General features: G+C 43.3%; 1 protein-coding gene across 3 annotated transcripts in view; it reads right to left on the bottom strand.

Moving 5' to 3' along the window:
* Positions 1–8,571, bottom strand: part of SIMC1 (SUMO interacting motifs containing 1) — a 94,852-nt gene extending 86,281 nt beyond the window's left edge. For all 3 annotated transcript variants that reach the window (XM_089671114.1, XM_089671112.1, XM_089671113.1), the window contains exon 1: positions 8,316–8,571. In XM_089671114.1, coding sequence (XP_089527240.1) covers positions 8,316–8,399 — 84 coding nt within the window. In that variant the 5' untranslated portion in view covers positions 8,400–8,571. The remainder of the gene's footprint in view (positions 1–8,315) is intronic.
* Positions 8,572–21,702: the final 13,131 nt, after the last annotated feature.

Genomic DNA, 21,702 nt, shown 5'->3' with positions numbered 1-21,702 from the left:
GATGGTCCAATTCTCTGGTAAGAATTCTGATAGACAATTTAGCTCTGTTTTTTGTAGCAGCCACACTGATTAAGTGTCTTCGTATTACAGATGTGTGGTCCAAAAGGAAAGTGGGAGATTAGAATTTGTATTGAGTGTAAAATAATCTTCCATATATGAAGAAAGTTGTGGTATAATTTCTGGAGCCGATAACAGTCATTGATGCGCCACCTGTATGGAGTAGGAGTAAACCTATATGGGAAGTGGTGAAGGAAACCGATGATCTGACTATGGGCATATGTGTATGTCTGCAGTAGAATTGGCTAATAGTATAGGAGTACTGAAAATATAGTCCAGATGGGTGTAATCATGTGGATGGGAATAGAATGTATAAGCCTTTACTCCAATATGTGCTCTCCATGTATCTATCAATTAGAAACTATTCAATGAGCAAGAAAGATTTAGCAAATGCCTTGGTGGATAGGGATAGAGATAAAATATTTACAAAAATGTGAGAACACAGTAAATGAGAAGACCGCAAAAGAAAAATATAAAAAAGGGGGGTTTAGATCTCATCTTCTCTGTTGTTCATCTGCATTATTTCATCCTAAGTGATATAGGTAGTGGATCAAACTTTATTGAATGAAATATGTTCAGTTATGAAGGAGTGAAGGCATTTTTTAAGCTGCCAAATCCCTGAAAGACTGTCGCCATCATCTTTGATCTCCACAAGAGGAAGAAACGTAGACCATATAGGTGATGGACGAGGTGTTGCAGGAAGGTGTAGTGCAGGTTCAGGTTCTAAGAGTCCCAATTTAAGCAGGATCTCTTTACCCTCTGCGACAGTGAAAATTGTATAAGTGGTACCATTATGAGGTACTGACAATTTAAAAAGGAAAGCCCCAATGATAAACCTTATACAAGCTGATTGAAGCACTGAGGTTGTCATTTTGCATCTTCTTTCTAAAGTAGCCAAAGAGATATCTGAAAATATTTGTATTTTGGAACCTTCTAATTCTATATTGGAGGTATTCTTGGATGAAAGTAAAATTTCTTCTTTAGTTAGGTAATCCTTCATACAAAGAATTATATCTCAGGTGATTTATCAGCAGTTGGTTTGGGTTGTAAGGCCCTGTGGATTCCAACGCATGCAAAGGAGGGTAGTGGTGTCTCAGGGAGGAGAGTATGAAATATGGATACTGTAGGCATTAGTTCAACAGACTCCGGAATACCTCGAACCTGCAAATTGTTGCAACGATTTTGGTTATCCAAGTCTTCTACCTGAGATTGTAAATAGGAAAAAAGTTCTCAGCCAGCAATTCATGTTCCTTCCTGAGATTATGGGATAAAGAAAGCTCATCATGTTTAGTCTCCAATATATCTGTGACTGCCCAATTCTGCAATTTCTTGAGTAAGAGTGCTGGTAGTTTTATATAGTTCTGTTTGTATTTTATCAGCTAACTTTTCATAAATGGCAGATAGACTAAGTCTAAGTCAGCTTTAGTACACTGACCGGAGTACTCCCTGTCCCTCTGGATGGTAGGAGACTCAGCCGAGGATCCCCTGGAAGCTGCATGGGCCCACTCTGACTGGGTGCCATGTTGGGAAATCCCCTCTTTGGTGCGGAGTAAATACGTGGTTAGTGAATGCTGTAAAGCGCAACCACGTGCCTTTTTGGCCGACAGCATGCACAGGGGTGCTGATGCAAATCAGCAGAAAATTAGGCGTTATTGCCCTGGGAATCAAGCCGTAGGACTCCGAGTCTAATGGAGCCAACGCTGGGAACAGGTGTTCATCATGCCGTGCATGAGCCCCTCTGCATTACTTGCTTACAAGTCCATATACACAGTACAGCACACATGCAGCTCAGTACACTGTCCATACACATCAGTAAGTGAGAACTTGTGACTAAAAAGCAATGCGTTATGAGACAAGTAATCCTGGGCAGGAGACAGAAGTGATTTAGCCGGTGTTCACACCAATACAGTGTGGGAAACTCTACAAATCCTGTGCGTTTCCCACACTGCATTGACACCTGCATCAGATCCCATGAATGCAACTGCAATGATAAATGGTGCAAAAAAAATAAAAAATCCTGCACCTTTTTGGTGCAGAATGCAATGTGATTTGAGCTCTAGAAAAATGTATGGCTCAAATCACATAGGAATGTGGTGCAATTCCTGGGTGAATTCTATGCAGTGTCCTGCACCACAGTGTGAACCTGTGCTTAACGCGATTCTCAAGGCAGAAGCTTTTTTTAACCTTAAAGTGATTAGAAAAGCTTTTTTTTTTTTTTTTTTTTAAAGAAAAACAAATGTCTATACTTACCTGCTGTGTGCATTGGTTTTGCCCAGAGCAGCCTGGATCCTCCTTGGGTCCCCCACAGCAAGCAGCTTCCTAAGCGGGCACCTGCTGCTCTGTCCATTCACACAAAGCTGTGGCTTGGCCCCTTCTCTCTTCTCATTGGCTCACTGGCTGTGATTGACAGCAGGGGGAGCCAATGGCTCCTGCTTCTGGCTCAGCCAATGAGAAGAGGGAGTCCTGGGATAGAGACTCCAGTGAGCCTTCATAACCACTTTAATGCATTCTATGCATTAAGCTAAAAACCTTAAATGGCCAGCTTCCCCAGCAGGCCCCCGACCCCCATATAAGTACCCAATCCCAAAGCAGCGCCTCTCCCAAAAAGGGCTCATATTGCAGTAGCCATTGGCTTCTGCTACTGTTAAATCACAGCTTGTGAGGAGGAGTCGAGCTGCACTGTCAACAGAAGCACACAGTGCAGCAAGGACTCAAGCATGAACAAGTGTCCCATGACAAGCAGCTTGCACTAGTGGGGGGGCCCCAGATAAGGAGGGACCAGTGCTGCTCTATGCAGAACCATTGCAAAGATCAAGCATGACTTAAATTCCAATGTTTACAATCACTTTATAAACAGAAGCTGGAGGCTGATAGACTTGTGGTAAATTAAGGCATTACAATTAAATTTAAAGTAAGAGTTTCAGTATTGTACATTATATTTCAAAACGATAAAAAAAAGATTTTAGCACCACTTTACTAAAAAAAAAAAAGCAGTAATTCTACACCACACACACACACTTAGCTTCAGGACTGACTCACAGTTAAAATGTCCTGTGCCCATCAGGTTCTTGGTCACCTCTTACTAAGGCCCTCCTCCCCCAATAGCTTAGTTTGGCCAGGGAACCAGGTCTTGCATTTGATTCCATGGCGCCTTGCAACAATTGTCTTTGCTGGCAGTTCCTATAGCTTTTGCTTAGATACAGTATGCATTGTCAGCTGTGAGGCCTTCTATATAGAGCAGTGTGTCTTTCAAACATGTCCCATCAATTTTACCACAGGTGGATTCCAGTCAAGATGTAGCACACACCACATACTTTAAGGTGTATGCAAAACCAAAATCTCACGTTTGCTTTTTTGCTCTGTTAAATGTTGCACTGGAGTAAAAAAAAAAAAAAAAAAAAAAAAAAAAAAAAAAAAAAAAAAAAAACACCACGGACAAAGAAATAATTTCAGAACTTTCCACCTTTAACGTGACCTATAAACTGTACAAATAAAGTTCAGCTATTCTAATAGGTCTTTCCTGACATTTTCCTAGTCGCATCCTACAGCAAAAGGCATGGTCTGCAGAGAGCTTCCAAAGCATCAGAAGAATCTCATTGTTAAAAAGGTATCAGTCAAAAGAAGGGTACAAAAATTTCCAAGGCATTAGATATACTATGGAACACAGTTAAGACAGACAAGTGGAGAAAGGATGGTGCAAAGTGACATTACCAAGAACTGGACTTCCCTCCAAAATTGATCAAAAAAGAAAAAACTGGTCTGGGAGGCTGCCAAGAGACCTACTGCAACATTAAAGAAGCTGCAGGAATATCTGGCAAGTACTGGCTGTGTGCTATATGTGACAACAATCTCCCATATTCTTCATATCTCTGGGCTACGGGGTAGAGTGGCAAGACGGAAGCCTTTTCTTAAGAAAAACATCCAAGCCCAGCTAAATGTTACAAAACCACATTTGAAGTCTCCCAAAAAGCATGTGGGAATATGTGTTATGGTCTGATAAAACCAAGGTTGACCTTTTTGGCCAAAAACACTGCACATCACCAAAAGAACACCATACCCACAGTGAAGCATGGTGCTGGCAGCATCAGCCCTGAATCTGATCAAAAATCTATTAGTTTAATGGTTTACATTTTAGAATTTGGTACCTTGAGATTGGGTATGAGTTTAAAGGGTACAAAGTTTCACGTCACAGAAATGTAGTCTAGATGCATTCCAGTGCATCTTTCCCCTCCTTTCTAAAAATAAGGACATTTTTTGCACATTTTTCTGTATTCCTGTACAGTGCAGGAAAAAAATGCAGCAGGTTCTAGCGACAGTGGTGTTAACTAGGCTATTGGGATCCATACAACATACTGCCCATGCGTTTAAAGGGGGGGGGGGGGAAGCACTGAACTGCATCTGGAGTGAACCAGGCTTTAAAAGCAGAGTTTGTCATTTTTGGGTTTACCAAAAGTCAGCTACAAAAACTGTAGCTGCCGATTTAAATGCACTCATCTGTCCTAGGGTCCAGTGATGTGCTCACCCATACCGTCCCTCTCCCCAGTGCTGGCATCTCAACTGTGGGCACCAGGCTTTGACGGCTGGGTGCTCACTGTGCATGGGAGAGTTGCGCTGTGCATTCTGATTGGTCTGGCAGTCACAGGTCCCAGAAGACTGCAGGATGAAGGAGGGGGGCTGAACTTCCAGCTCACTTTGCCACGGTGAACTGAGCCAGAAGTGGGAGTGGGTACCTGTGGAAACCAGGTGTCTGCGCCCCCCCAAAAAAGCACCAAATATGGCTGTGGGGAGGGATGGAAACAAGCAGAGCTCTCACTTTTGGGTGGAACTCTGCTTTAAAGAGAATAGACTGCAGCCCGATAAGGACAAATTGTGTATGGACTTTCGTCCAAGCAGTTTTAAAATCAAGGGGGGGGGGGGGGCACACCATGCACACATTGCCATGCCAAACTTACACGGTTGTCATGTTTACCTCATTAGACAGCTGCTGCAGCGTCACATCAATACATCAGGAGCCAACAATTTTGTTGAACACCAGAGCAGGTTCAGACACTGCTGATAATCAATCCACATAGTATAAAAAAGGTGTTCCCAATAGACAAAAGGGGAAACTTCCAGATCACTTTGCCACAGCGAACTGAGCCAGAAGTGGGGAACACAGCAAAGAATGCACATGTTTATATTTATATTTACATTCTACGTCAAAACCAAGCAGGATCAATATTTACTGCTGTTCGTAGTTTTAGATCTTTTATACAGGAAAGAAACCGCAACCTGAACACATTCATGTATTGATCAGATAGTACTTGTGTGAGTGGGCCCTGAAGAGGGAAAAAAAAAAAATTAGATGTGGTGAAAATGACTTTATGCAAGCACTTTGCGTAGTACTGATCTTTCTTTTTATAAATAAAAGTGTTAGACAAATAATCTGCATACTTTGTAGACTGGTAGTGTCTCATGAGGATAACCAACTCTCCCCTCCCCCTCCCCAAGTTGAATCATTTACTTGTCACAGGTGCACACAAATTATTGAGCCCTCTAGAGAGTGGGCTGCACCCCACTGAATTATATGTTGTAATAAACACTGTCATATGTTCTTGCGTTGCAAAAGCTGCAAACAAAAAAAATATAAATAAATAAAATAATCTTTTTGATCGACAGTCAGAAACACCTGAACAAGGTGGATCACATGAACTCATTAGACTGCTCACATCTTGCTCTCAAGCCCTGGTTCACACTGATGCGACTTGTTGGCAATGGAACCATTCAAATCGGATTGGAACCAGTCAAATGGGTGCGATGCCATCAGAGTCACACCAATTGTAAATATAATTCCTGCGCTATTTTCAGCTATGTCAGGTGCAACTTGCATGGACATCTGTGCACAAAGTCACACAGATGTCAGGCAAGCCACATGAAATTGCACTGAGTCTGCAGCTTTGAAATAGGAGGGTTTAGTTCTGCTGTAAGCAAAACAAAGGAACCCAAATAGAAGATTAACCACTTGCCTGCCGCCCTATAGCAGAAGTAGGGCTATAGAGCGGTAGGGTTGCGCAAAATCACGTACAAACACATGATTTGCATTTCTGGGTAGAAAGCACAAGCCGCCCTACCAGCGCCACTATTGATGGCTAGGGATGTCAATCACTGGATCCTGGCTGGCAATTGACGAAAGCTGACAGGAGAGAGACCTGTGTTTACAAACAGCACATTTAACCCTTTGATTGCCCCAGTTAACCCCCTCCTGCCCAGTGTCAGTACTTTTTACTAGCATTGACGACTATTAGGGCTCGTTCACACTTGACTGTTTTACCAACTCTTGCCAAACGCCCCTATAGCGTTTGACAAGTGTTGGTCCGGCGTTTGTGGAGCGTTTAATGCTCAACAATGCCGCATGCGCGGTTCAGCGGCGGTTGCCAAGCGTTAAAAACGCCCTACAAACACCTATAATGAAGTTTGAACGGTGTTACCGCTACGCAAACGCCCTGCAACCACGTCGCAACCGCACACGCCGGCCGTTTGCGGAGCAGCATCATAGACTAGAATAGGAGGCTTCAACGCCTCCTGACTCGACCAGAGGTGTCCATTTTGCCGCGTCGCTGACGCTCCTGTTAGAACAGCACCATGGGCTGCAATGTGCAGAATTGTCCGAGGTGTTTGGGAAGTGGTAAAAACACTTCCCAAATGCCTTTCTGCTGCCTGCACACAACGCTAGTGTTAACGTAGCCCTAGTGTCACTGGGGATTTCAGTGGCAGCCAGTTCCCACCCAGTGTCAGAATGCCCACTGCAGTCTCGCAATAAAGTTGCTGATTGCCATTACTAGTATAAAGACACACACAGTTTTTTTTTCTAGCAAAGAAATGTCACAGAATACATTTTGGGCTAAATGTATGAAAAAAAATTTTGATTTATTTAAAGTATTTTATACCAAAAAGTAAAAAATAGTTTTATTCAAACCTGTCGATCTCTTGTTTATAGCGCAAAAAAAAAAAAAAAAAAAAAAAACCAAACACAAAATCAAGTACCACCACAAGAAAGCTCTATTTGTGGGATAAAAAAAAAAAAAAAAGACAAATTTCAGTTGTGTGCAGTGTTGCATGACCGTGCAATTGTCAGTAAAAGGAACGCAGCACCGTATCACAAAAACAAAAAAAAAAGAAATGGCCTGGTCAGGAAGAGGGGGGGAGCAGGTGGTTAAAATACCTAGAGGCACATTTTTTTTTTTTACGCTTTGGATACAGTGGAGAGGGATTAGAACGCCTGTAAATTGTTCTGTGCCCTCAGAAAATCTTATGAAAATTTGAGCGTTCATCCAATAATCGAATCGTTACAATAGATCTTTCGAGAGCTGAGAAAGACAATTCAAGGTCCAAAAGTTTTAGTGTTAAAATGTCTTGTACAATACCAGATTGTATGATTTGTTTAATTAGTACAGTAGTCGTTCAAAAATACAGCACAAGATAAAGACTGCAAAACTATACGCTGTCCTATGAGAATTTCCCTAATTTGGGTAACCTCTTCATTTTTTGATTTGAGACTGCCATGCAAAGAAGAAGCCAAAACACACGACCATTCGTCCGATATGGTCATCGTGTGTTCTAGGCTTTAGGGATTTTCCCCCTTATCCTGTTTTACTGTTCTCACCAAAAGTGAAAAGGTTTCTCAGCAGAACAGGACTAGAAGGGGGGGAATCTGCCTGTGGGGACTAGTTCTGGTGACAACCAGGGATTCCCTCACTTCCTGTTTTGGCTAAGGGACAGGAAGTGAAGAGAAATCTCCTCTACAGAACACAGGGCAAAAACAAGTGACACTTTAAATGAAATACACACGATGGGTAGACAGGAGCAAAGCTTTAAAGTAGCCACACAGCAAGCACAAAGACGAAAGTGAAAGCAGCCAGTAATAGTCACAAAGATGAGGAGAGGTAGTGAAGCATGTTTGATCCTGTCCCCGGCACAGAAAGTGTCATGTGAACACACGCCACATGAAGAGCATACAACTCGTGTTATTAGTAAATACAACTAATTAACTACTTCGCTCCCACTCCTCCTTCAGCTATACAAATCTCATAATGTCCTACCTGGACCTCACAGTATACCTGCTCGCCCGATCTCTCCTCCCCTACTTCACCCCATAAATCCCAGTATAATAATAATCAAACGATCAGAGCAGTGCTTGGACCCAGTGTCAGGTATATGACAGCTCTGAGGATCACGTGACTCAGCAACCCAGTCAGTCACCGCTCTCCTGTACTACTCACACAGTCTGAACTTTCTGTCAGAAGTCGTGCCCCCCGAGGCTCGTCCTCCTCCTCGTCGTCTGAGATAACGATAGCTTCTTCCATAATACGCACCGAGCTCCTCTTTGGCTATCTATTCCGAGGAGGCGCCATCACTGCCAATCACTGCCAACCAAAACCTCTCAAAACACTCACAGGACTGACTAATGTTCTGTCGCTCCCCATCGCGCCCTTTTTATAGGGAGTCCCCACAGGGGCGCCCCGAGCTGTCTGATTGGAGGAGTGGTAATTGTGTCCCTTGGCCACACCCTTCTAATACGTAAAAGTCACTTGTAAGCCCCTCCTCTTGATAAGGATCATTACTAGACTGTACAGCTGTGTTCTGTCATCATCTTCTCCAGATAGAGCATGTGCTCCTAGTATTGTCTACGCCGGGCTCTTAGTATTGTCTATGGGCTCCTAGTATAGTCTGGGGGCTCCTGTAATTGGCGACAGGGTTCTGGTATTGTCTATGGGTTCCTAGCAGGAGCGGACTGACAACTCATGGGGCCCGGGGAATAGGAGATCATAGGGCCCCTGTGTCCTTGCCCAAACTAAAAAAAGCCTATGAAAAAGGTACCAGGGGCATCTCATGGGGCCCCCTACTGACCCTGGGCCCTCGGGCAGTTCCCGAGTTTCCAAATGGTCAGTCCGCCCCTGGCTCCTAGTATTGTCTACGAGGTTCTAGTATTGTCAGTGGGGTCCTAATAATATCAATGGGCTTCTAGTACAGTCTGGGGGCTCCTGTAATTTTTGACAGGGTCCTTGTATTGTCTATGGGCTTCTAGTATTGCCTACAGGGTCCTAATATTGTCAAGGGGGCTTAGCATAGTCTATGCGCTCTTAGTATTGTCTACGGGCTCCTAGTAATGTCTGTGGGCTCCTAGTATTGTCTACAGGGTCCTAGTATTGTATGTGGGCTTCTAATATTGCCTATGGGCTCATAGTGCTGTCTACTGGGTCCTAGTATTGTCTACAGGGTCTTGTATTGTATATGAGCTCCTAGTAATATCTGTGGGCTCCTAGTATTGTCTACAGGGCTCCTAGTAATATCTGTGGGCTCCTAGTATTGTCTACAGGGTTCTAGTATTGTATGTGGGCTTCTAATATTGCCTATGGGCTCATAGTGCTGTCTACTGGGTCCTAGTATTGTCTACAGGGTCTTGTATTGTATATGAGCTCCTAGTAATATCTGTGGGCTCCTAGTATTGTCTACAGGGCTCCTAGTAATGTCTGTGGGCTCCTAGTATTGTCTACAGGGTCCTAGTATTGTCTGTTGGCTCCTAATATTGTCTATGGGCTCATAGTGCTGTCTACTGGGTCCTAGTATTGTCTACATGGTCTTGTATTGTATATGGTCTCCTAGTAATGTCTTTGGGCTCCTAGTATTGTCTACAGGGGTCCTAGTATTGTTAATGGGCACCTAGTAATGTCTATGGGCTCATAATGTTGTCTACAGGGTCCTAGTACTGTCAGTGGGCTCCTAGTACTGTCAGTGGGCTCCTAGTACTGTCAGTGGGCTCCTAGTACTGTCAGTGGGCTCCTAGTACTGTCAGTGGGCTCCTAGTACTGTCAGTGGGCTCCTAGTACTGTCAGTGGGCTCCTAGTACTGTCAGTGGGCTCCTAGTACTGTCAGTGGGCTCCTAGTACTGTCAGTGGGCTCCTAGTACTGTCAGTGGGCTCCTAGTACTGTCAGTGGGCTCCTAGTACTGTCAGTGGGCTCCTAGTGTTGTCTACGGGCTCCTAGTAATGTTTATGAGCTCATAGTGCTGTCTGCGGGGTCCTAGTATTGTCTGCGGGGTCCTAGTATTGTCTGCGGGGTCCTAGTATTGTCTACGGGGTCCTAGTATTGTCTACGGGGTCCTAGTATTGTCTACGGGGTCCTAGTATTGTCTACGGGGTCCTAGTATTGTCTACGGGGTCCTAGTATTGTCAATTGGGTCTTAATAATATCAATGGGCTCCTAGTATTGTCTACGGGCTCCTAGCAATGTCTGTGGTCTCCTAGTAATATCTATGGGCTCCTAGTATTGTCTATGACAGGGGTGTCCAACCTTTTGATTTTCCTGGACCATATTGGAAGAAGTGGAATTGTCTATAGGGTTCTATTCACATCTAGGCATTTTTATATTGTGGGCACAATCTCCACGATTCTGCCCCTGATCCCAAAGCGCTCTGCAAAACTGACAAATTGCACCACACTTGTTCAGATGCCATTCAGGTGTAATTCATTAATTTAATGGCACCTAAATGCGGGTGTGATGCTCCCGCAATTGTTGCATGATAAATCGCACTGCAATAGGCGGCAAACCGCATCGCACAAAGCTTGTCACCCAAAAAGGAGTAGGAGCTTCTTTTGGGGTGACAAGCTTCGCATGATGCAGCTTGCGCAACTGCAGCGCGATTTATCGTGCAACAATCATGGCAGAATCGCACCACGTTTTAGGTGTCATTGAAAATGAATGGTACCTCCACAAACGCAGTGCAATGTCAGTTTTAGAGAGCGTTTTGGGATTACGAGCAGAATCACAATATAAAACACCTAGATGTGATTGGAGCCTAAATTACACTAACATTAAGGTTAACTGATAAGCAGAAAAAGTCAGGCAGATCACTGATATACTGTGAATAATGTACCTATCTGAGTAATAAAACTTCATTTTCATTTCAATTTTTTATTATTTTAAATACAAGAAAGTAACATAAAACTAGTGTGATATTTGACACTGTTTTTTACAACTTAAGGCAACTTTCACACTGCTCCATTGCAAAAATGCTGTAACCGTGACCACAAGTGCATTTTTGACGCATTTTCCATTCATTCCAAAGGGGAGGTATGTTTTTGGTGTATTTTATTTTTTTACCGCATCAAATGTTTGCCAAAAATTTAGCTTGCAGGACTTTGAAAAACTCATCTGACGTGAAGATCTCCATAGGATTTATTGGTCATGCGTTTTTCTTCTGCTTTTTTTAACGCAAAAAATGAACAACTGATCAGTGTGAAAGCAACCTAATGCATCAATATCTGGTTGGATGGATGGATGGAGTAACCAGGGGCGGACTGACAACTCATGGGGCCCTCGGGCAATAGGCGATCATGGGGCCCCTGTGTCCTCGCCCAAACTCAAAAAAGCCTATGAAAAAGGTATCAGGGGCATCTCATCCCTATTGACCCCGGGCCCTCGGGCAGCACCCGAGTTTCCAAATGGTCAGTCCGCCCCTGGGAGTAACAATTCTCAATTAATTCTCAAGGTGCTCATCAGATGTTTTGGTTCTAATTTTGCCCTTTGTGCTTCATCCTTGAATAGTTGCTCACAAATCTAGGTGCTGCCAAAAACTGATGATATGAATAAGGCGTAATTGTGAAGAGAGGGATATTTTTCTTTGGGAAGGTAAAACTTTTAAAAGTCTAGGAAAGTGAGACTGTCAGATTTGTCTTCGTCTGCATGTGTTTGTTAAATGCAAACACATTTTTATAAAGGAATAAAAAAAAAAAAAAAAAAATTTTGAAGTAAGTTTATGATTTTGTGTTGGACCCCATTCATAGTTGTCCTGGGCCACATGCGGCCTGTGGGTCATAGGTTGGACATCCCTGGTCTATGGGCTCCTAGTAATGTCTATGGGCTCCTAGTAATGTCTATGGGCTCCTAGTAATGTCTATGGGCTCCTAGTAATGTCTATGGGCTCCTAGTAATGTCTATGGGCTCCTAGTAATGTCTATGGGCTCCTAGTAATTTATATGGGCTTATAGTGATCTCTATTGGTTTATATTGATGTCTATGGGGAAATCTTGATGTATAGATGGGTAATCTTCCAATTGGGACACTAGTTCTGGTGGCAACCAGGGATTCCCTCACTCAGAAGAGATTTCCTCTTATTTCTGTTTTTGGCTAAGAGACAGCAAGCGCATGGAAACCTTCCCAAGACACAGATGGCAAAAAAAGGTTGACGGGTTATTCTAACCCTCCCTTACGCTATCCAAAATAAAAAAAGTTTTGGCTTTTGCTTTACTTTAAAGGTTCTTGCCAGAAAATAACCTATGCAGTCAAGGGACTTCCGTAGATATAATAAAACTGTGCAGCTTTGTAAAATGGTCACTCATTTCATTATCATACCTGTAGGCTATTTGTCCCCCTTCACAAGCCTGGGGAAAACTCCCAGTTAGAAACTACCATGTTCTGCCTCATTGCTAGGACCTGAAACTATTAGTTTTCACTCCTGTAGTGCTGGGAGAGATCGTCCAACTTATTTTGTGTCCTAGCAACAAGACAGGATCTAGGGTTTGCTAACTGGGAGCTTTTCAGCCATGGCTCTGCGGGACCCAAATGGCCTACAGGTATGACAATATGATATTGGTCTTCCTAGTGAATGACTGTGCAGTGGGGAAGGGTAGGGGCATGTCAGGGCAAATCTGATCATTGGAGCAGAGCAGGCTGAGTTCCCAGCAGATCTAAAGAACTGACCACGCTGTGCTGTCCTGCCTAATGTGGCCAGTTTTTAATAGTAAAGCAGAGGAACTGGCAGGAACACCAGGGATATCACACAAAGGAAGCACTACAAAGAGGACAGGATACTTTCATACAAGTACATGGCACAGCAGGCACATATTAGAAATATGAAATGTTGGGTTTACATATTTTTTAAGCCTTGTTGGTTAGGAGGTGCTTTGAAAATGCAGATCATGTACCCACTTTTGAATGTAACCTTACTAACCAAGGTGATCCATGAAAATTTATTAAAGCCTTTTGTTTTCATTTTGGATACAGTGGTGAAGAGATATGTCCCCTCACTATCTCCGTAGGAGCCATTGGTTAGAATGGGTTCTCTCTTCTTTGCCTGGACCCCTTTAAGAACATCACCCCTTTTTACACACTAGGTTGAGTGAACAATGCAAGCAATATCACAGAATATCATTGAAAGTACCCAGTCGTACATAAAAAAAAACAGGCACTGAAAAATTAGTAAAGGCAAACTTATTATATTGTCACCTGATATAGTTGGTAGCGAAGGAAGCATAGAAATGGATTAACACAATTTAGCATACAAGATGATCAGTAATAAGGACTAGGCACAAGATGACACTTTCCAGATCAGCATACACAGTAGCAAAGTTGCCTAAGATGCAGCAGTGGGCAGTAATAAAGCTTGATTTTCTGAACACAGGAACTATACTGCCAAAGTGCATTAACGATGACTATGCTAGGTCTTGACAGACTGGATGTGCACTGTCCATCGAATGAAGGAAAAGGGATAAGGGGACAAAGGGGGTTTGCGGGCTAGTTTTACAGGAGGGGCAGTTCTTATGTTGTTCTTCTGCTGGCTATCATTGGGGCCCTTTTGGTGAACTTTACAACAGTTTTCGTAAACCAGCATGCAGTATAGGTGCAGTAAAGATTCAGTATATGTGCGGTATAGGTGTGGTGTGGGTGCAGTATAGGTGCGGTGAAGGTATGATACACTTGATGTCATGCCTTCAGTAACTCAGTCCCTGCTAGCAGTGTGAACAATGGACAATGAGCCCTCGCACCAGTCTCTGTGGTACAGATGTGAACTTTCGCTGTAGAAAGGAAGCCCCCTCAGTCTCTCCACAGCATGTCTCCTGAGATTCAGCTTTGGGAAGTAGAGGGTGAGAGGCTGCTCTGGTCTCTCTGCAGCAATGGTGCAGGTGCATTAACTGCAGTCTGTGCTGCGCTGCCTCGGATGTCTCCACTGGTCTTTCCTTTCAGCAGTCTGTTCAGTATGCAGCAGATGTGTTTGCATTGCTTTTTAACTGCCTCCCGCCCGCCATATAAGGAAATGACAGGAGCGCGGTGTTTCACCTAGGGGGAACGCGGCACGGCAAACGGTGGTGTGCTGTGTCTCTGGGATACAACGGATCACTGATCACAGTAAAGAGCCAATGATGTCGGCTTTATCATGTGATCAGCTGTGTCCAATCACAGCTGATTGCATGTAAATAAGAAATGCCGGTTATCAGCAGTCCTCTCCTCACGCTTACAGCGCATGAGGAGAGGAGAGCCGGTAAGCGGCATTCCTAAGAGGGGACATGTACACTGATCATCAGGGCACTGATCATCAGTGCCCTGATGATCAGTGTAGCCCAGTGTTTCTCAACTCCAGTCCTCATGGACCCCCAACAGGTCATGTTTTCAGGATTTCCATTATTTTGCACAGGTGATTTGATCAGTTTCACTGCCTTAGTAATTACCACAGCTGTTTCATCTGAGGGAAATCCTGAAAACATGACCTGTTGGGGGTCCATGAGGACTGGAGTTGAGAAACACTGGTGTAGCCCCATCAGTGCCACCTGCTAGTGCCCATAATTGCCACATACCAGTGCCTATCAGTGCACATCAATGACACCTATCAGTGAACATCAATGCCACATATTAATGACCATCAGAGCTGCCTTTCAGTGCACATCAATGCCACATATTAGTGCCCATCAGAGCTGCCTTTCAGTGCCAACTATCAGCACCAGTCAGTGCCGCCTTTCAGTGCCCATCAGCGCCATATATCAGTGCTGCCTTTCAGTGCCCACCAGTGATACCTGTTAATGCCCATCAGTGCTGCCTATCAGTGCCCATCACTGCAGCCTCATTAGCGCACATCATTGAAGTAGAAAAATTTATCATTTACAAAATTTTATAACAGAAACTAGGAAAAAACTTTTTTTTTGCAAAATTTTCAGTCTTTTTTAGATTGTTTAGCAAAAAATAAAAAAAACAGTGGTGATTAAATACCACCAAAAGAAAGCTCTATCTGTCTCAAAAAAATTATAAAAATTTTGTTTGGGTACAGCGTTGTATGACCGCGCAATTGTCATTCAAAGTGCGACAGTGCTGAAAGCTGAAAATTGGCCTGGTCAGGAAGGGGGTAAAAGTGCCCAGTAGTCAAGTGGTTAAAGGTCCCATGCTGTGTACTATGTTTCAGACTACACATCCCATGATCCTCCATTTCCCGCATAGAAGTCCATAGGCTTTCCTGGCTATAGTTCTCCATCTGCTGACTGGAGGGGATAATGCAACACCACATTCAGCATAACAACTGAAAATGAAAGTAAATTGATTTGTATACAAGGAAATATCTCCTTCTCCATGTTTCTGTAGTCCAGTACCTGGCTATAGTTAACCTTTTTGTCAATTAATATAGCAGCTAGAGACCCCCCAGTTTGGCTATAGAAAATGTGGGAAGTGACAACATATAAAGGCTAGATTTTTGCAGGAGCCCTTGGAAAATTGTCTGTTTGGGTATTCAGACAGCCATGGGCCTGTCTATCTGTCAGCCAGGGGAGATTCCCCCATCCACCCAGGGCTGGTGCTAGACTATTTTGCCCCCTAGGCAAGACCAGCTACTTGTGCCCCCCCCCCCCCACAAAAAAAAGATAACATTTTTTATAACAGTAGAAAACATTAAATCAACAAAACATGAAACTGCAAAATTTCTTCTAATTTGCACAAAAATAAGTGCCATAAGATAGCTCTGATAGATCACTGCCTGGAATTCCCCAGGCAATGCGGGGAGATAAAACTCTATGATAGCAGGCAGCCCAGTCCACACAGAGAGAGAGAACACCTGAACTGAGTGATCCCACACAGTGACAGATCTGACACAACACACCAGCACCAACAATGACACAGATCAGCAGGACCAGCAGGCACTAGAAGACCAGGCTGTGTGTCTTGATGATGTCATCACTCACTGACAAATTGCACATGTGATGCCCCCCTGCCCCAAAGCACCCCTCCCCATGTTGAGGGCATTTGACTTGGTATGGTTCAGAAATGGGGGGGGGGCTTGCTTGCCCCGCTTTTTTGTGACCTAGTAGGCTGCATGCTCAGATAAGGGTCTGGTATGTATTGTAGGGGGCCCCACACACCTTTTTTTTTTTAATTTTGGCAAGAGGGTTCTCCTCAAAATCCATACCAGAGTCAAAAGGCTTGATAGGAATGGGGGTAGGACCCAATGCGTTTAAAGAAAAAATTAATTAATTGTGCCCTTTGTGTTGAGCCTATGATTCATGGCATGTTTTTTTGGCATGTTTTCTTGAGAGTAGGTGCGGGCCATGTTCTTAGGGGCCCTAGTGCATTACTTTGCCCAGGGGCCTATGATTCTGTTAAGACAGCCCTGTGGAGGGAAGTTGGAAAACATGGGCCAGCAGAACTTTAAGTATAATACCTCATTTGTGGGGACCTGCAGTTTGGATTTGTTTGGTAAACTGACAGGGTCTCTTTAATAATTAAACTTTAGCTTGATTATAAGCTCAAAAACCTGTGGCAATAGCTGCAGCTTTGTTCTCCCTTTGCCAGGGTGGACATCAGCAGCTCCATCCTCATAAGGTTTCTGGCATGGCATCATGTAATACTGCCTATAACTGGTTAATTTTTGCACACATAACAAGTACGTTTTACCCTGATTACCCTGATCACCAGGTGGAAGCTAAAAGGCTAATTTTTGCATGAAGCTATTTCTCCCCTTTCCTGAAAACAAGTAATGAATCAGAACTATTTGCAAAACAAACCAGTGCAAGATAAATTTGAATTATTATTCAAATTATATAAGAAAGCTTTTGCATGTAATGGTTAAGGATTTAAAACAAATCATATGAAATAAAAAAGAATAGGAAATAGGAAAAAAATAGGAAATACAGTGTGAAATCATACTGACCTTTCATACATAGGTCCAATATTCGTACGAAAATCATTCGGAATTCGAACCATGTATGGACTGCAATAGATACAGATTTATATGTTAGGCACGCAGACTGCAACCAGTTGTTATTACATTCAAGAGTCAGATGGCTAGAGTGGGCAGGATAGTGAGTGAGTGTGGGAACAAAGTCACATGGAGATGGTACAGAAACTGAGTGATAGGGGTAACCCTCTGACTGAGTTGGAAAAAGAAAAAACAAGAATTTTAACCTCCCTGGCGATATGATTCTTTCCGATTTTTTTTGTGCTGAAAGCAGTACCATTTTTTCGCATGGAAATAGTTTTTTATTGTAGGCTGTAATTTTTAGGAACATTTCCCCACAAATCATTATCACTCAATTCTGCAAGTGGTTCTGATTTACTATCACTGTTCTCTAGCCGGTCTAAAACTGCTTTTGACGTAAAGGGACGCTTTTTGGACGCCATGGACGTTTCTCAGTTTCCAGGCAGAAAGAACAGTAAAAATGCAGGCAGGGCACAGGACAAAGCACTAGGGACAATATGTATGTGAAATGGGATGAAACAGCAATGTTTTACTATTTAAAATAAAAAATAAAAAAAACGACATTTTTTAAATTTTTTAAATTTCCCGCCGCCGGCGGCGCCCGTACGTCCCGACGTCACGGGAACCGGAACACAGAAGCCGGATGCCGGCATCAGCCGGAGGAGATGGCGGGGGACGCTGCAGGGGACACATCGCGGGAGCGAAGGACAAGGTAAGCTCTGCAGGGACTCCCTATGCAGCGCCGCATGGTAAGCCCGAGTCTAGCTCGGGGTTACCGCTTTTGGTATAGACATTTTACCCCGAGCTAGACTCGGGAATACCGCTAGGGAGGTTAAATACTACTAGAACAGTATTACTAGTAGGTAACAAATCACAGAAGGGGTGCTTCGCGCATTACTTTTTTTTGTCACAATACCACCAATTTTCAGATAGGGTATATAATGCTATTAAAACACATTCACGTTCACAATTGGAGAATTCCATCAACCACCCTTGAAGTCTGGAAAGCCAAATCCATACGGGACAGTGTTGTTAATGCTGATGTTGTTCTTCCTAAAAAGCAGCTTTTAACATTTCTAGGTCCTAAACGCAATGGATCTTTCCCATGCTTGCCCTGTGTATATTGCTCGAGCATGATAAAGGGTTTTTTTTTTACACACCTTCACACAGACAGGAAGATAGATATTAATGGGTATTTGTAGCTGTATTTGTTAAAATAGTAGTTTTTTTTTTGTAGTTTATTTGTTAAACCCTTCACGCCTGAGGGTAAAACAAACTTTAATGCTTAAGCACAATTTTACAATGTTGACATGTGTTAGTAAAACCGTACATATCATCACAACTACTTTGTACATCCAGGTGAACTATACCTTGATTTTTTCAGGACAAATTGTGATTTCATTTTGGTGGTAAATGGTATCTTCTAATTTTTTTTTTTATTATAAAAAAAAAACTGGCCAAAATAGTAAAAAAAATTATATATTTTTTTAATTTAGCTGTGTGTTTCTTGTTACTACCATAACCTACCACCAAAGAACAGCCCAAAATAAATGTTCCAGCTCTTGACGATCACAGCGATACAATATAACCATATAAGTGTATGTTATTTGTTGTTTGTACCCATAGTACAGCCCAGAAACAATAGTGTGCATTCTGTTTTTTTGTTTTTTTTGGGTTTTTTTACCTAAAACACACTGACACTAACTAAGAAAAAATAAAAACCCTGACCTTGACCCAAACACTTACCCTAGCACTGAATTAAATCAAACGTTGATCTAGGTATTTTTCTTTGTTTTATTGTTTAATATGCATTTATTTATTTATCGTTTTTTAACAAACATTTTTTTTTCTATGCTAGGAGTTAGAGAGATACAATGTATCTCTCTCCTCCATTCACAGATTAAAAAAAAAAAAACAAGGGGGGGCGGGCTATACAGTGACTGATCACTGTGAGAGCCAATCAGAGGCTATCACAGCGATCATGTGACCCAGAATCGGGAGTCCCGGGTCCCGAGCATTAGAACGGGACTTGGGGCTCTCAATGACACCCTGGGCTTTGTGCTGGAAGAGCACTGTGCAGCGCACTCCCAGCAGAAGGACAGGTATGCAGATATGCAGCCCCATGGAAAAAATCCTAGTTCTGTGAGCCCGCATATTTGTGTGATGTCAGCGCAAAGGGATTAAAATGCCCATGTGGGTTATACTAGAGATGTGCACGATGGAAACATTTGTTTAATTTCGGATTAATTCATTAACCTCCCTAGCAGTCTGATTATGTCCATATTTCTGTGCTCAAAGCGGTACATTTTTTTGCATGGAAATATGTATTTTTTTTATTGTAGGCCTGTAATTTTTAGGAATAACTCACTGAAATCTGTTCGAACAAGAGTCTAGTAAACATCCCCGGTATGTCACATCAAGCCCAACTTTGAAATTGAGCAACTTACAGTGAAGTTGCACGTTTTCAAATTCGGGGGACCTGACGATTTCAGGTGCGATGTGCAAGACATCTGATACAGATGTCTATGCAAATCGCACCAAAAGTAGTGCACGTACTACTTTTGAAATCGATGTGGCTGCGACCAAGTCAGAACCGCATCGATAGGACAGCTCCAATTGCGGACAATAGGGTGCGGACATGCAAATCGCATGCCAAGTAGCACCGGTGTGAACGGGGTGTTAGCCCTGGTTCACAGTGCCGCGATTTGGGAATTTAAATCGCACCTTAAATCGGATCTAATGAATGTGTGTGTCTTAACATGTGTGATTTGCTGCAGTGTGATTTCAAAAGTAGTTCTTGCATGACTTTTTCTGTAGTTTGTTGCGATTTCACATACATAGACTACAACAGAAATCGCACTGCAAAACACAATGGAAAACACAAGAAATCATTGGGAAATCTTCACAAGTTGCAAACAAATCTTCAGAAAATGCTGTGAAATCGCAAACAAAACATGCAATTTTAAATCGCATCCAGTGTGAACTAAGGCAAAGTCCTCACTCAAGGAGAATCAACCAGAGCTCCCTGTTGCTAAACATTTTACTGCACATAGATATTCAATTTCACGGCTCAGATTCATGATTTCTGATCACATTCCCAGTGTATTTAGGTTTCGTGCCGCCCTAGGCAACACAAAAATCAACTCCCCCCCACATGGAGAGACCCTGCTACTAACCAACACCTCCCTCCCCCACGAAGAGAGCCTGGCATTGACCAACAACACCCCAGCCCCCCCCCCCCGGGAGAGCCTTCCACTACCACCGCCCCCCATACACTGACAACCCCCCCATCCCCACCCGGCGAGACACTCACCTTCACAGCTCCGGACATCCCCTGGAACAAGATTCAGGCTCTGCATACACCATCAAGCAGCCCTCAGCCTCTCTCAGATCCCACCTGGTCCCCATGCTGAGTATGTCCCTTCTTTCGGGGGGCGGAGCTGCCCCCCTGAAAAATGCTGCTGCCCCCCTCCTGAAAAATGCTGCCCTAGGCAAATGCCTTGTTTGCCTTGTGCTAAATACACCCCTGTACATTCCATGTAACACCTGTGCACAAAGCTCTCTACCAATTTGTATGAGAGGACAGTTCACACTGAGCAACCTGAATGAAACTAACACAAAATGTTTATATAACAATACAATACAATGGAAACATTGTATCTCAGTGTATCCACCTTATTCTCCACCCACAGTGTAACCTGTAAAAAAAATTCACATGGGAAAATTACTAATACAATTCACAGAAAAAGGAACAAATCTAAAGCAACATTTAACCCTTTGGGTTGTATAGTGTCCAAATCTGCTAGACAGTTAACTTAACTGGATGCAATTAACATTTAAATGTATGAATGCCAGTTTCAGTCTCATGTATGCTTTACTTGAGAAAGGGACCATGAACTGTTCAATAAACCACTTGAGGTGCTGCAGAACACAGTGATCAGTCATAGTGCTGCTGGCTTTAGCCAGGGACACTGATCAATTGAGAAAAACCCGACAGGCTGGTTATACAGTGATTAATCAGCTTGTATACAACAAGCCTGCCCATGCATGGATCGATATTCAGTCAGTCCCTATTGAACCGACTAAATCTCTATCCTTGGTGTTCTTGCCAGTCACTCTGCTTTCCTATTAAAAAAGCACTGGTCAGTTTTCTATCTGTGCTGGGAACTCAGTGTGCTCTCCGCCAATGATCAGGCTTCTTCTGACCCCCTCCCCCCCCCCCCACACACACACACAGCCATTCACTGGGAAGGTCCGTGTTCTGTTTCTCCTCTTCTGCTCCTTATGAAGCTGAGAACAGAGGGTATATGATCACTTATAAAAAAAAAGTTTTTTTTAATGTTTTTTATATTTATACACAATTTTGTTTTTTTACAAGGTGAGGGTTTACTTTTATACTTAAGTTGGGATCCACCCCAGAGTCTGGAATGGTACCTGGCTCAGCCTCTCAGCGAGCTGCTGAGAGCCTGAGCCAGCCACTTCCTCCACCTCCACATCCCAGCGCTCCAGTGAGCACTGGGGGGGGGGGGGGGCAGAGAAGACAGTGGTGACTGACAGTCCCACTCTCTGCTCAGATTGGTCATGTGATCATTGAGTTTTCACCCTTAGAGGTGTTGGGGGACAGATGCAGCATCGGAGCGATGCTACATCCACCA

The sequence above is a fragment of the Staurois parvus genome, unplaced genomic scaffold (genome assembly GCF_062004578.1).
Source record: "Staurois parvus isolate SC_StPar_1 unplaced genomic scaffold, SC_StPar_1.0 ptg000099l, whole genome shotgun sequence".
NCBI lineage: Eukaryota > Metazoa > Chordata > Amphibia > Anura > Ranidae > Staurois > Staurois parvus.
This window is presented reverse-complemented; position numbering and strand designations above follow the sequence as displayed.